Below are 16905 nucleotides of genomic sequence, written 5' to 3'. Positions count from 1 at the left end.
ATAATATTAATACAGAATGAATGAAATCCAGTTACATATATTATTATTATTATTATTGTTGTTGTTGTTGTTGTTGTTGTTGTTATTATTATTATTGTTATTATTATTATTATTATTATTATTATTCCGAATCAGCAATGAAGTCATTAAATATGATGATATCCTTAAGATTGCAGTGACATCGACAATAATAATATTTCATCATTGTACGCAGCAAAGAATTCGAATAAAACGAAATGAACCCCACGAAAGTGGTATAAAATTGAAGTTCTGCACGAATTCGTGTCAATATCCATGAGTTGCCCGATACCCAGCAAGATTACACACTTTTCAGTATTCACGATAATTGCATCCGTCAGCCTGGATTAGTCATACCGGGGCTTAATTACTTAGGGAAAAACACATTGGATTACAAAGTTCGCTATGCGGGTGCGGGAGCACGAGATACAGAAACACACGTAGTCTCGTAGTTTTTTTCTTTCCGGTAATTCCGCGGAAGGCCTTATAGGTGCGTGCGTGAACAGCTTCGTGCCTTTCCGTTATCGAGATGAACGGCCAGACCAGTCGATCCGCGTCGGTGAAACCCTTCCTCGTTGCCGAGGATGCCAATGAACCTCGTGCGGGGCATCGACGGCGAGTCTTCATCGCAGGGCCGAAAATAATCCGCGAAGCAAAAATGTCGCGTGCAGCGCTACCAATTCTTGGAATATCGGCCTGCATTTCTCACGTAACGAGGCTTTAATTGCAAGCACGTATGAGTTCGCAGAGCTTTTCGCTTTTTTTCATCGCTTGTTAAAGTGGAATTCACGAAATAAGGCGCATACATCCACTTCCTCGTCTCGTTTATTGGTGGAGAAAGAGCTTGTGACCTTTGGAGCGACTGAAGTGTCGCTGAATGTGCTTATCTGCTCTTTTTTCTTGAGCAATAAATCAGTCGAATCTACTGAAGATTTCATTTGTATAAGACGGTGATTTATTATTCGTTGGGATGTACAAACTACTAGTTCGTGATAATAAATTGATAACCGCTTCTTAAATTGAATGGAACGTTTGCGTGGATTGCATCTACTGACAGATGATTAGTAAGTCTTGTGTGTGTATAATCATCGCGACAGATTTATTATTTTTGTATTTTCTGCTACTTTCAGGAGTTATTTGCTTTTGTCGCACGATGACACGTGTTATTCATTAATAAAACACGATAGCTTTTTAGATTTATTTAGTGTAAATGAATAGTTTAAATTTTACTCGACAGATTTATGTAATTTTCAAATAGCTATATTTCGATTTAAATACTTAATGTCCGAATCACCCATCATCTTAGCACATAAGACATACTTATTAAAAAAATTTTTGTACATGAGCTATATAAGTTTATCATATCTTAATAGAAACTAGTAATACGAGACAATATATTGAGATATAAATTCAAAAATTTGCTATAAATAGATACATATTTTTATCAATACCATTTTAACATTTTCTACTTTAGGTCTCAGCGTATTTCGTATTTGATATGTATATTATCAAAACACATCTTCTATATATTTATGTGAAATATAAAAAGACATTTCCTTTAGTTGAATTATTTAATCGTGAGATAAATAATTATTATTCGATTTATATATTATGCAAATACAGTTTTAACATCTTTTTTATTTCAATTATGGTAAAATAAACTTGTAATATAAACGCAAAATATATATCTATAATTTAAAGTCTATTATTGTTCTTCACGATTTTTTTTTTCTTTTTTTGGAATGAATGAATTTTACAGTTAGTTGGTACATTTTTTCTATATATATTAAGATTATAATATCTTTGATAAGGTTAAAATATTTCATTTAAATGAAATAAATGAAGAAATTTTATATAAGATTGAATATTCAAATTGAATATAAAGTTTATAGTAAAAAAAATATTCTAAATTAATTAGGAAAAAATTATACACACACACACGCGCGCGTACGTGGGTGTACATGCGTGTATGCGTGTATGCGTGTATGCGTGTGTGCGAGCGCGTGTGTGAATAATAAATAATAAGCGTAATTATAGGCAATATGAAATTCTGAAATAATTTAATAAAAAATTTATAATATATGGCTCATAATTATAATGATATTTTATTGTTTTGTTGCAAGGTTGAAAATGTTTGTTTAACAAAAGCTAATTGAAAGAATGCGTTATTTTAATTAAAATTTTAACTAAATGAATATGAAAACTAATTGTAATGATTAGCCCTAGAAATACAACATCCTTTATAAGGTGAACGTACGGATGAAATTTTACGGTAATTTCGTAAAATTAACTGAACATCCGCCATATTTTGCTCAATCCCAGAGATCTTATTATGAATTTAAAAAAATAATAATAACAGTTGCTATTATAATATGTTTTTTCTATATACTGTAATTGTAATGCCATTTGATTAATAAAATATACCTGAAATTGTCGAAATCAAATTGACGTATGCATACATTTGCAAGATTTATGTTATAATTAAATTATCCATTATCTAAAAAAAAATTATTGAATACTTGTAATAGCTATTACGTATTCTTATTTCGAAAGTATTATGAAACTTTGCAAGCAAATTTCATTATTTAATATTGTAAAGATCGATGCTTTATTTTGCTCGTGTAGACATAGTATTATCGGAAATTATTACTGTAGAGTCGGGATAAAAATGATTACCCAGCATTGGTTGATTCTATGCTAATCTAGCGGTTAAGTCATCATCCCCACTACTTTCTAGTACTAGATACAGGGTAAGTTGAAAGAAGATTTATAGAGAGCGAGCGAAAATCGAGAGAAGATATAAAGAGTGGGAATAAGAGAGAAATGGCGAGAGGCGGGAGCGACAAATAGACAGAGATTGAATCAAGTTCGACCATTTTTGATTTATAAGCGTGGGCGTTGTGCATGATGATTTTGTGTTCTATATGTTTTGCATTTTCAATATTCTTCAATCCCCCTTTTCGACTTTCGAGGCCGGAAAAAATGAGATGGCGAAGGGCTGGAGAGGCGATAGTTGAAATAAGAATACCGTAGAATAGTCGTAAAATAAACGAAAGTGTGTCTGTCCGATGTATAATGTAGGTTGTAGCTTATTCGTAAAATATTCAACGGCATTTTAACGCTTTCAGACCCTAACAATATTTGTATTTCAAATGAGTTATTGGGTTCGGACATTCGGAGTCCATAATAATAGATAAATTAGAATGGAATTTATATCGATTATAATTAAAAAATGATATATGTTTGGATTTGCAATTGTTTTTCATTTCTAAAATAATAGTATCGGTGGGATACGTATTAGGTATCTGTCCTACTTAATTATAGAGAAAATATAATGAATAGCGTGATAATGTTGTGCCTTATATGTTTAAAAATTAATAAAGATGTAAAATAAATTTTTAATAGGCAAGTATCATTTACAGCCTAACGGCTAATTTATTATAAATATCCTAATAAGTGATGAAATGGCGTATTTAATCACAAAGTATATGTTTGCCATTAATAGCAATATTACGTGCAGCTATTTTGTTAAGATATTCTTGTTTTATTATGTATAAAAAACACCGCGAAATTCGAAAACATTTTTTTTTATCTCCAAAAATAAAGCATACATTGTAGAAATTGCAAACAATATAGTTGTATTAATCGTGCCGAATTGATTGTACATTATTGGTTGTATTGAAAGTTTAATGTCGAGATTGTGCAATTGCATTTCATTTGAAATTTTACAAATTTAAAAAGTATATTGATATTACGAATGCAATTAATTTTGGGGCGTAAAATAATTTATACGCACTGTTATTAATTATTCTCAAATGGCCAACTAAATTTTATCTAACTACTTTTTGCATGGCAAATAAGACGTATTCTGATTTCAACATTAATCGAGGATATTAATATAAGTACTAGTGTTTGAGAAATTAATATTTTTATAATTATTACCATCCATGCGGCAATTATTTATATTTAACGGTTAAATTTGTATACAATATTCACTTGTCTATCGACGTGTACAATATTTCGTCGAAAATGTTCATCTTCGCGAACGAGTCCAACACTGGAATATCAATTTATTATTCAACATACATTTATAATTTTCCAATACGAAATTGCATACGATTGCAGCATCTAACTAGCGTTATTAATTAAATCAATTTAAAAATTATTTATCAAAATTTATGATATTACACTGCCAAGGAAATAAATAGGCTATGAGAAATCCTATAGCTGATTACATATTTTAACGATGAATCTTTGAACTTGGTGAACGCCCCTTGATCGCATTCCCCTTAAATGTGAAACCTTTTTTATTACTAATATCAGGACAAAAATGGTTAATCATAATCATGGCCTTCTTTTGCCTTAAGTAACTTTTAATAATTTGGTAAACTTGCTAACGATTAAGTTAAAATGTTTCGAGTGTTAGAGGCGTTAATGCGCGACGGTAATTTTTCGCTTTAAAATTTTGTGTTCGATGGTCCGACGATGACAAGATAAACTAAAGCTCACATTGCCGAATTTTTCCGAATCATCTACACATATCCACGCGCGCGCGCGCGAACACACACAAACACACACTCGATATTAGAATTTTTCTTTTCTATTTGCTTTCAATACGACAGTCAAATTTGGAATATCCACACGAGCTATCGTTGCACCCAATCAAACATCATTTCAATTATGCCTTAAAAATCAATTTCAAACAATTAACAATTGCAGTTTTTATAATAAGCTTTCTTAACGTTCGAACGTATGGCATGAAAGCTTAGTATATGTCAGATATAATATTTTGACTGCACTCGCATATGGCAAGCGCTCTCCTACACGTCAACGACATTGACTATCGTGAACTTCCACTAGCTGGAAAACACGCAAAGTACAGTCGCATCTCAACGCACACAACTAGACGCGTTGACTGGCTAATATGTGTTATGAATTTATCTCAAGTCATTTCCATATTCGTAATTGGCAAAATTGCAACCAGTCGCAAAGAAGTCGAGCGAGCGTAGGATCGTAAGAACGCGATCCGATCAGCTGATGAGTAGCGGGTCATGCAAGATGCTTACTTTAGCTGGATCGGGTATTCTTTGTAGTCCAAGTGCCTCAACGATGCTCGAGCGTATGTCGATGGCGTTAGGATCGTCGAGCGACTGCTCGAGCGCAGCCTCCGCGCTCAAGGCGAGCACGAGGACGACGATAAGGAGGACGAGTGCCAGTAGGACGGGGGCCGCTGGGCTCTCAGGATAGTCTCGCTGACACCTTGAGCTGCGCGGCTCCGTGCAGCCCATAGCCAAACCAGACGACTCGCCCACGGAGTTGGCCCAGGTTGGGTCCTCAGTCTCTCTTCCTCCTCGGTTTGGACCTCGCGTACTTCTCAGTCACCGCTCGGGAGTTAAACTGGCCGACACTCGCGCCGGCTTCCTGGCTCCACTAATTCGTCCCCGCGACTCATCGTACTCACTCGCACGTGGCGCTCGCGCCCGAGGAAACTGCCGGTCGTTGAGGGATTTCGCGGCACTACATTTACGGGGACACGTCAGGATAGCGCGCGCGCACTCTCTCTCGCACTCTCGCCTTCCGACCGGCTTCTGCGAGTGCCGCGTGTCGACTGTTTGCTCGAACGCATCGGCCGCGACTGTATATATTACTATATATATATATATATATATATATATATATATATATATATGTATGTATGTATTTATATAAATACATGTACGCATCACACACGTATACGTACCCACACATGAATGTATACATCAAACGCACATACGTACGAACACACATGCACACTTATATGTTTATACATTATACTATGCTGCAAGCGCGCGCGTATATGTATATGTATAGTCATTGCCTCCCTCTCTATACTCTCGCCCTCTCTCGCTCTCTTCCCTCCGGTAAGTGGTAGTTATGCTCTCCCGTCGACGCGCGCTTGTCTCTCTCCCTCTCCCCGTTCTCTTTATCGTGCTCTCTCTCTCTCTCTCTCTCTCTCTCTCTCTCTCTCTCTCTACATCTCAACCTCCCATGCTCCAACTCTTCTCGCTCTCTTACTTCCTAACACAACTCTTTGTAATAACTTTTTCTACTTTTCTATTGCACTTATGCACATGTAAATGTGCATATATACACATATGTAGAAGAGAGAGAGAGAGAGAGAGAGAGAGAGGAAGAACGAAAGAGAAATACAAAAACAGATGAGTTTAAGCGAGAGATAGAGACGAAAAATTCACGAGGCGCCTCTCGAATATACATGAGCAGATACGCGCTACGGCATATGCATACCAATATAAGCTTTTGTAATAAACATTATCAAAGGTCAGGTATTGTCAGTCACATCTAGAGTGTATCAAATTTGATTAATACGTGGAGTCGACTGATTTTCGAGAAAACCAAGACAATTATGACTTAATTAAAAAATTTCTTTTACCTCTTCCTATTTATACAGATGTAATTATAAAGCACTCGATACTTTTATGATCATCGTAAATTTATTTTTATTCTATTTAAATGCCTGTGTAATATTCAATTAAAAGAAACCTGTTGGTAATTTCTATTCTCTGTGTGTCAAGAAAAAATTGATAATTATTTAACATTTATAATTATGTGCAGAAAAGATATGATATATTATGACACATTTTCTACTTTTACACGTAGTATGCAGGTCACGTCAGATAATAAGTCAGATAAATACGTTTTTAAATTTTTCATTTTTCATTTCGATACTTTGAACGGCGTCGCAATTAAATGATGTCTATTACATGTAATTTACATAATTATCATAAATGTTAAATTTTTTATCCGAACACACCTTTGTGAGTAAATTTGTCGAGAAAAGTTAAAAACATCTTTAAGTACTGTAATTCGTACTGTAATATTACAATGTTGGTAGTTAAATAATTATAAAGGGATTCTTATTGAATTCTTATCGTAGTAGATTAAATTTATATTAGAAAAAAAAAGATAAAGATTTATATTAGAATAAAAAAAATAAAAGATAATTAAGGTAGAAAAATTAAAGAATATTTTTTTAATTATATAGTTATATTATCGGTATGATATTTCTAATAGTTCAAATACTTCAAATTTACCTTTAGTCAATTAGTACATTTCAAATATGCAATTAATGCAGGGATATGATTAGAAGTCATTTAACATTTATGTTAATAAAAAAAGGTTACATGAAACTACGATTACGTGTTATTGACACCATACAAGTTTATTCAATGTATAATAAGAATGCGCATTCGTGTCACCATTCGATTACTTCTTGTTATACGCAATTCTTAGTTTCTCGAAGACGAAAGCTAAGAAGAAAAGAAAAGGATACACATAGTGCGATTAAATTTGGCAAAAGAAGATTGAAGTTTTTTTATATAATAAAAGTAAGTATTCTTTTAAGTTTATTTTTCGAGTCATTTTTAATTTACGCTCAAATATCTATTAAATATTTTCTGAAATTCTTGTTCGGTTAGCATACAATCTAAAATGTAACACCGAATGACAAGGAGTAAATTTTTTTTTTTAATAATTACAACGCATAGCCGAAAGTACTTTAATAAATTCTGAAGTAAACACAATAAATTTACATTTTTTAATCACTAAAAATTAGCACTGTAGGCATAATAACAGAAACGATTACATCAAAGGCTAACTAATAAATCATATTTACTAGATAAAAGGACCGCTCTTTTTTATATTCTTAAACATGTGATAATTAACCAATTGATATTATGCGAGATTGTATTATAATATGGTGCCATATGTAAATGCAAACCAGTTTCATTATAAATAGAAAAAATTTTTGTTTTAAAATACCTTGTGGTGTGGGTGACAGATAATTAAACGTACGCTCTTTTTCTTTTTCCATATTTAGTCGGAAGATAAATAAATAACTACAGATATTCTAGGATAATAGTTGTATATCAAATATCATGAGATTAAAATTTAATTCCTTGTTAATATTATTGTTATTCAATTTATTTTATCCGATAATGACCAAATGTGCCCGCAAAAGTAGACCACTATTATTCTTATCTAAAAGTGGAATATTTTTATATTAATATCATATAGATAACATTTCTTGGATTTGAAAAATTCTCAAACATTTGTGAAGATTAAGTTTCAATGAAAAAAGGAAAATTTTCTGGGAAATAATTCGATTTTATATTATGATTATTCGATTTAAACAGACCTTCTATTTGATTACGTGCGATTTTTAGTCCGTTTTCATTAGTCCATGATTATTAAACCAGCGAATGGGTCGATTAAACTTTCAACGCAAAAGTTTAAATAAATTTTCATCAGTTATTATTCAATCATATATTTACGGAAAATTACACAATAAGTCGATTATTCGACTGACAAACATGGACTAACAAAGCTTATATTAGAAGCTGATATATCTTAATTTTGATAAACAATAAAATATATCTAATTTACCAGAGTAGATCATCAAAGATTGTCAATGCATCTGAAAATCGATAATCTCGAATTGCGATGCAATAATAGCGTAATGATTGATCCGAGATAGACAGCCCTCCGACATAAGTCAGTTAGTTAGATGCCCGAGACCCATCATGTAAAGGAACAGGCGCGATATTCAATTTCAACGCACAGCAAATCCCCCCCCCCCACCTCTCTCTCTCGCTCTCTCTCTCTCTCTCTCTCTCTCTGTAGCTGGTTCGCTGACTCTCCCACATAAAGTTCCTCGGCCGAAGCGATAAAGCGAAATTAACAAAGGGGAAGAGAAGGAGGCGGCCGTTTCCTCTTTTTTGTCCTGTCGGGCGCGCGCGTACCCCATATAAACAAACACGCGGCGCACGCCGATGTAATTCATGTAGCGCGGCCCCGCGCACGTACGGCCGCAACAGCAGGTTTGCGTACTGTTGCCCCTCTCCCTTCCCGATTGTCGCTCGCGAACGATACAGCGCCACCACCACCGTGGCCACTATCTCGCTAGCCTCGGATGCACCGAGGGCAGAGTAAAAGTACCTAATTGTAAAGAGCCGATGGACGACGTTCGACAGCCGGGAGGGGGTGTGCACGCGTGCATACGTGGCGCTGCGGGTGGGTGAGTGGGAGGGTGAAGGAGAGGGGAGGGGGAGTCGTCCCCGTTGCTTGGATTACTTCATCGAGCGCGGATAATCCGGCGGGTCTTGAGACGAGAGGGCAGCCTCTTCTCGGCAGGGCCCCGCGTCGGCTTTAATTATTCGTACGCACGTTACGGGAGGGGGGGGGAGGGACCCCAGATGCCGGGTGGTCCACCGGCGAGGCGAACACTTGGCGAAGCGTTCATCCGCTAAGCGAGTTATGGGGGTTTCGCTTTTCACTGCCCTTTGCAAGCTGGAGCTTACGTCCGGCACTGGAGTGTCAAAGGTCGATTTGATTTTCGCCTGCTTTTCGCCAGCTCTGTGAATGATTATTGCTAATAGGCGACGGAAGACTCTCTCTCTCTCTCTCTCTCTCTCTCTCTCTCTCTCTCTCTCTCTCTCTCTCCCTCTCTTTCACTTTTATACAAATGCTTACTATGTGAGTACTAAGACGTTAAAAGAGGTTCTTTCGTTTTAAATTAGTCGTGGTATAATGAGATAGATAATTGAAAAACTTTGGCAACTTTGGGTCTATAGTTGTGGATGGTCAAATGGTTGAAGCCTGTAAATATATGGGTTTGTAAAAATGGAAAGGCCAAATAAAAATGTATCGCAAAATCAACGGTGTTCATGTTTTGAAAGAAATCGCAATTTAATTAATTTAAAAGTATCAATATACTTCATTCGTGTTAAAACCGCAACGACTAGCTTTGCTTATTAACGGATATCAAATGTTTTACTCGAATAATTTTTTAATTTATTATATCGCATGTCAACTGTGCTCACTGAATCTGTCAATTATACCTGAAATTTAATAAACACTTTTATTTAAATGGTTGAAGTAATTCATTTATATATACTTTGATAGAGAAAATATTTACGCTAAATTCCTGGTAATATTAAAAAATATTGGGATTTTTTAAGCGGTAAGAATATCGCTTTTTGAATAAATGTAAAAACAAAATTATCTTAAACAATATGAATACTTCTAAATGTTAAGTAAAATAGTAACAAAATTACCCTATTCAATAAAATTAGAATATTTATTAAAATTTAACAATATTCCAAAGATTTATTATTCTTGAGAGTTATGCTAATCAATTTGAAGTAATACATTTTAAGATGTATAATCACTTTATTATTATTATAATTATCATCAAAATTTTATACTTGTTTTAATACTTGAGAGAAAATTCGCGACTTTGTTTTATTGAATTTTTTTTTAATGATTTGTTTGTTAACCGATAATAGCAATACCATAAATAAATAATAAATAATAAACGGAGTTTACAAAGATAGATTATTAGAGAATTCGTTCATTTCAATCTTTTATTATACAAATAGCTATATTTTTAATACGTTTAAGTTGAATAATCATGAAGAATTATTAATTCGTTATATGCTGTCTAATTTTTAGTTTAATTGATTTACTATAATCGTATAATCGATTATTAAAAAAAAATAAACCACTAAATTATATGTAAGTCAATGTTTATTTTTTGTTATTTAATCTTTTCAAAGTATGATCCCATGAAAATGTATAGTTTATCGTTTAATTTAACTTCGTTTTAATAGTGTTCATAAGAAATTACTTGAGAAATATTATCTTATTCTTATTATCATGTTTTGTTCTCCTTGTCGTTCATGTCATCGTCGTCGTGGTCATCGTCGTCGTGGTCGTCGTCGTCGTCGTCGTCGTCGTCGTCGTCGTCGTCGTCGTCGTCGTCGTCGTCGTCGTCGTTATTGTTGTTGTTGTTGTCGGTAAGTGTATTGGATATTAATGATAAATAAAATTTCAGCAATGTATTATATAAATGACAATTAAATCTCATTATCTTACTCATATTCATTATAATGAGCATATTATGTATTCTAGAATAATTGTCATTTATTTTAGATTACACAACAGCGTAAAATAAATCTTTTTCAGCTTAAACTAGTAATAAATATTTTTTTACGTCCATTATATATTTTTCAATAAATTCATAAATAAAACCTTTTTATTCAGCATTTTTTTTTTTTTTTTTTTTTTTTTTTTGGCATATACAAATGTCAATGTTTAGAGACTTATTATGAAAAAATATTTTTCTTCTATAAATAAACATAGTGACTGCTAGAGCCTCTTAAACACGAATGTTTTCAATAGTGCACACTAGCTGGGGATTTCTTCTTCTTTCTTTCATTTTTCTTTCTTTTTTCTTTTTTTTTCTTTTATCCGTGCTTCCCCTTCCTCAGGTGACGATCATTGCCAGCCTTTCTATATCTCCTGCGTATGCATGGGATACGTCACCGACGCGTTGAAGTGCACGCGCCAGAAGTGCAACAGACTTTCCGGGAAGTTTTCTTCGGTAATCAATGCTTGCACATTGCAGCATCTATTTAAAATATGTGTCCTTTAACTTGTCCTAAAATCATTACCAAAACATTAAATTTTATATAATAACTGCGTTGGATGATTTATTACTGAGATTGCGGCTCACTTGGCATCGTAATATATTAAAATTGAACTTGTCAAATTTATCTTCTTTTACAAAATGCTATTTCGAAGCACCAAATAAGGTTTTATCTGTTAAAATTTAGGACACATGTGTTTATCACAAATAAAAATTTATCGATTCATTATCGATTGATATTCAAATTACAATTCTTGAATTATAAATATGTCCTTTATCTCTTTTACTAACTTTCATGTATTTATCATAAAATTATGTATTTTTAAATGCCTTCGATTTTAAGAAATTGTATCGCAATGATATCATTTAGTGCTAAATAGCGTAAGGCAGTGACGTCAATACGGAATTAGAATGTAGCTAAACGTTACGTATACTTATCATCGTCAATTTTTTTTTATTTGCTTATCGATGAGCTTCGATTAAATATTTTATAAAAATAATAGTGGATAAGTAAGAGAAAGCTTTACTATATACTATGCGCTTATAAATCTCTTTCTTTAGACTCCCCGTGGCGAAAAAAGGAGCTTTTAGAAAAATATATTCCTGTGTTAAAGTAGTAAATTTATTTCTCGTAGTCATTGGTTTTCCAAAGTACATGAGCTTCAAAATTCGATAATTTACAACTCAATATTTTTACATTTATTTTACATAATCTTGTCTATTTCAAAAACTTTGCAATTTCAGAATCACATATTATAACAAATTTACGTACATGTACTGTATATATGTATCAAGAATAAAAATGTAAGTCGAAAGTTTTAATTTAAAGAGCAAACATGGAATATAAGTACGTGATTGTGAGTATTCTTCCTATACGTGTCGCATCAAATCATATAACGGGAATAGCTATTACGAGTTTATCTAAAATCTACGGCATAAATGGATTATTGTGATTATAAAATGTTTCAAGCGTAGATAGAACTTTATGTGTCTATAAGAATTTTAAACACTCATACATAGGCGATAATTATTTTATTTAATAACTTATTATTGAAGTTCCTCGAGATGCATTTTCGTATTCAAATAAAAATAATTATTGGAAGATTTTTAACAAGAAATTTGATTTGAAACCAAATCATTTTTAAACATTTTTTTACACTTTACTTGGGAATATCAATTAATTTATAAATATTGATTAATTAACGTTGATGTTTGATTGAGAAAAAGTGTACAGCAATAGTCCAAATATTATTCACCATAAGTATTATAAAAATCATTAATGAAAATTAAATAAACGGATATGCGGGAGAATTCTTAAATATCCTTTGAAAGAGATACTAATTATAAGCAGAAATTTGATCTAACTTATTAGTCCTATGAGAATGAAAAATTGTTTCTTAAAATAAAGGTTCGTATTTTTATCGCAGCATTTATTTGAAAGATTAAATAAATTATAAGGACACTGTTAACTGGCGAAAAAAGCACCTAATAATCTCACAGCTAGATTCAACGAAAAATATTTGCCCCGTCGAAAGCAATCGTAGCTATGAAAAATGGACTTTCATCTGGCAATAAATAATGATTTCTCAGAACAGAAAGGAAAAATGAACATCCCGAACGAGCCTTTGCATGGATCGAAAAGGGCGGCATTTGGCCTCTAGGAGCAACCAACATTATGAGATACGACTGACGATAGAAATTTCACGCGCGATTACGTAGGCCTCGCGAAATTACGTGGGCGACACGCGTCGCGATGATTAAACACTTCGGCGGCCGCGATTCGAGAATCGTTTGATCGTCGCTTCCAGGTAAGTCGACGTAGTCAGCAGCCCCTGGAATCCCCTAAGGCAAATACACGCCTATCATCGGGAACTCGTTGACCCCCTGATGAGCGCTGCAGAAGAACGAGTACTCAGGACTTTCCTGCCCCCACCCCTCCCTTCATTCTTTCTCTCACTCTCGTAGCGAACTGCTCATGCCCATTGTGATAATGATAAGGATGCCGTTCGAGCGCATCGGAGACTTGGCCTTTCGTTGCTGTTTCTTCTTTTTTGCGAGAAAAGCTGCGGCTATAAACTTTGCTTGGGAACCATAGGGCTATCGTAAACGACTTTTCCGACGATGCTCGTGGTTTCGTACATTGACGTGGATTAATGGGGAAATTCCCAATCGATGTCGTAATGCAGTAGATTCAAATTGAAGCTTAGATAGATTAATTTTAATTTATACAATAGCCTTGATTTCAGTTATGTTCGAAAACTTTATTATTTGATATTGTATATATTTCTGATATAGTTAACTATCTGACGTTTACCATGTACTTTGTTTATTTTCTATACAAGCTATTTAGTGGCGGTATCTTTAATGTTAGGTATTCGAGGAGTCCAGGAAAAGGATTCTTATCATTATTATTCATCATTATAAATGTGTTTGATAGAATCTTATTTATTTTGAATTAACGATAATAATTTTCATATTATAATATTATAATAATATAAGTGACGTTATGTTCGCTATAATGCAATATACTTAAATTTAAAAGTATTCTATATACATGTAGTATGTGAAAAAAATTAAGCAACAAAAATGCATACATGTAACAAATAAAAAAGATTATTCTTAAACAATTGATGGGCTTTAATAAATATATTATTTACTATGTGAATAAAAATGATTCGTTATTATATTGAAAGTTATAACCATACCCAAGTTATTTATAAATAAAAGTTTGAAGCATATATTTTAATAAATCTAATTAAAATGTCGCTTTAACAAATTATTATTAAAAGTAAAAAAAACTTAATAAATGCATTAACTAGTTTACCAATTTTTCTAACAATAGTATTCCAAAACTGTGTTATATTAATCAATTGTCATATTAATATATTTTTACATTTACATATTAAAAATAATATACTCACGTCGTTTACACATTTTATATTTTTAAATACTAGATCAATAGTATACTGTTGTACTTAATATGTGAAAACATAAAAGTTTAAGCTGAAAGGTATTTTATTCTAAAAAATAATTCTTATTTTATCCATATACTATTTATTTTCATTGATATTCGTAATCATATTTGCGGATAGAGAAGTACCGAGGAATCTGAAATCATACTAAAAGGGAAAATAACCATTGCGTGATCAGTTGTTTAAAATTACCTGTTCATATATTTCTTATTCTCCATGTATTCTTATTCGTAAAAAAAAAAAAAAAAAAAAAAAAAAAAAAAAAATCGTTTTCGTTACAACTGAAACGTAGTAAGACTTTTAGCGGGCATAATTTTTGTTTTGATTTTAAAAAGATTTATGAAACCTTGCAATTTACTCGAAAAAAAATACGTAAAACGTTGAGTATAAATTTCGTTTATTATTGTATGAATGCACGTGAAATATACATATCTTCAGGGATTTACATAATTACTTTTATTGAATTATATATAACTATAATATTAATCAATTTTCATACAATATAACAATACTATATATGATCTATAGAGAATAAACTAAAAATTCGTAATATTTATATAAAAATATTTTTGAACCCTGCATACATATTTAAAAAAAAAACACAATATACAATATAAGAATTAATAAAATAAAATGGATTGAATATAATAAATTGAAACTCAAGATTTCTTTTTATTAGTGCACGGCGATCAAAATATTTTTTGAACTTTGAAATATACGAAGATCATTTATTATTAATAGTAAGATTTTTTTTAAAAATTCGTATAAACCAAAATGGATTTTTATAGATTCGCATAGATATATGAAAAATCATGGATAATGTTTAATAGTTTCATTTTTATTTTCATTATCATAATATTTTTGATTCTCAAAATTTTGATCTACTTAAATATAATTCATTTCAACATTTCTTTTTTTAATTAATAACTTTGTAGCCTAGAACATAAAAATAAAAATAAAAAAAAAATAAAAAAAATTAAAATTTCATTTGAAATATTAACCAACTGATAAAATTATTTTATAGTGCGAAAATGTATTGAGGTTTCTAATTTCATGCTAAATTATATTTCTTCAAATTTGAATTTATGAATATATGATTGTATCATTATTAATCATATACAGTATTTATTTTTATCAAAAATCACATTATTATTATTTATTGTATTAAAAAAAATTATTTTTAGTCATTTTACATTAGTTAACTTCATGTTATAAATGGATCTTCATTTTATAAATGGTTTTTCTAAGATATCATACAGAAACATAGTGGATTATGTATCAAAATTAATAAAATTTTTTCTCAATTCTCATAACTTCTTTACACGTAGAATATTTAAATTAAAACACTTAGGAAGTGAGTTTAATTTCTTATTTTCTTATTTTTCTGTAATTGAAATTAATGCAATGCAAATGGCAATCAATAACAATAACAACAACAACAATAATAATAATAATAATAATAATAATAATAATAATAATAATAATAACAATAATAATAGTGATTTCAATTTGAAATCAATATTCGAATACATCGAATACAAGTAATCTTATAGAATCTGATACTCATCATAATTGTGAACGCTATTTCGTGTTATTTAATATTTTTCAAAGAATAATAAGGAAATTATGCTGATAATGACAATAATATTATATGCTCCCCCAATGCCTGATTCGCTTCCTTCATCGTGCCAAACATCATAAAATCCATGCAAGTGTTGATCGCTGACAACGCAAGTGCATATTATACGAACCGAGGATATCGATTTGTTGATGCCTGCTGTAGAAAGGCCCGTGGCGTATTATGACAACATTAAACGCTGTCGTCGAGAAAACGGAGGCAGGGCTGCAAAAGAGCTTAATTAAGCGGCTCGTCGCTTTGAAGCATTAGCGCAATCGGGGAAAGCCGAGACTGTTGCTCCGGCAAAACACAGGCTTTCTCACGGCGATTGCCAAGACAGGATTTGAAGCTTGCCGCGGCTACCGGTCGTCTCTCGGCCGCCGGAGAACGAGCCCGAGGGACTGAGAGAAAGGAGGAGGAGACAAGCGAAGGGCTTCTCTATTTTTAACGATCGCAGCCTGTAGCTTTGACATCGGGCGAAGGCTTTTAGCGTGGCTCGCTCTATACGCGCTACTCGCCGCCTGATGTGCAGACTACCAGCTAAGGCTTCCTGTCGCCCTCTTCCTCTTGTCGTTCCTCCACCTCCTCCTCATATCCTCCTCATCCCCCTCCTCACATCCTCCATCTCCTTCTCCTCCTCCTTCTTCTCCTCCTCTTCCTTCCCTTCCTCATTCTCATCCTTATCTCTCATTCTCCTCCTCATCCTCCTGCTCCACGGCCACCTCAGCCACCACCACCATAATCATCACCGTCACCACTACCACCACCACTACCACCACTACCACTACCACTACCACCATCACTACCACCAC

The 16905-nt window shown here is 32.7% G+C and overlaps 2 protein-coding genes across 2 annotated transcripts in view; both read right to left on the bottom strand.

Annotated features, from left to right (window-relative positions):
- The window catches only part of mav (TGF-beta domain-containing family member maverick), a 32272-nt gene extending 26665 nt beyond the window's left edge, over positions 1-5607 (bottom strand). Inside the window, exon 1 of the mRNA XM_011499642.1 lies at positions 5085-5607. Coding sequence (XP_011497944.1) covers positions 5085-5306 — 222 coding nt within the window. The 5' untranslated portion in view covers positions 5307-5607. The remainder of the gene's footprint in view (positions 1-5084) is intronic.
- Positions 5608-11282: 5675 nt separating this feature from the next.
- LOC105362250 (glutathione S-transferase D7-like) overlaps positions 11283-16905 on the bottom strand; it is a 10117-nt gene continuing 4494 nt past the window's right edge. The window contains exon 6 of the mRNA XM_011499641.1: positions 11283-11515. The gene's annotated coding sequence lies outside the window, so the exon portion shown is untranslated. The remainder of the gene's footprint in view (positions 11516-16905) is intronic.

The sequence above is a fragment of the Ceratosolen solmsi genome, unplaced genomic scaffold, assembly GCF_000503995.2.
Source record: "Ceratosolen solmsi marchali unplaced genomic scaffold, CerSol_1.0 scaffold35, whole genome shotgun sequence".
Classification (NCBI taxonomy): domain Eukaryota; kingdom Metazoa; phylum Arthropoda; class Insecta; order Hymenoptera; family Agaonidae; genus Ceratosolen; species Ceratosolen solmsi.
The sequence above is the reverse complement of the archived record's forward strand: the minus strand, read 5'-3'. Positions and strand labels throughout refer to the sequence as shown.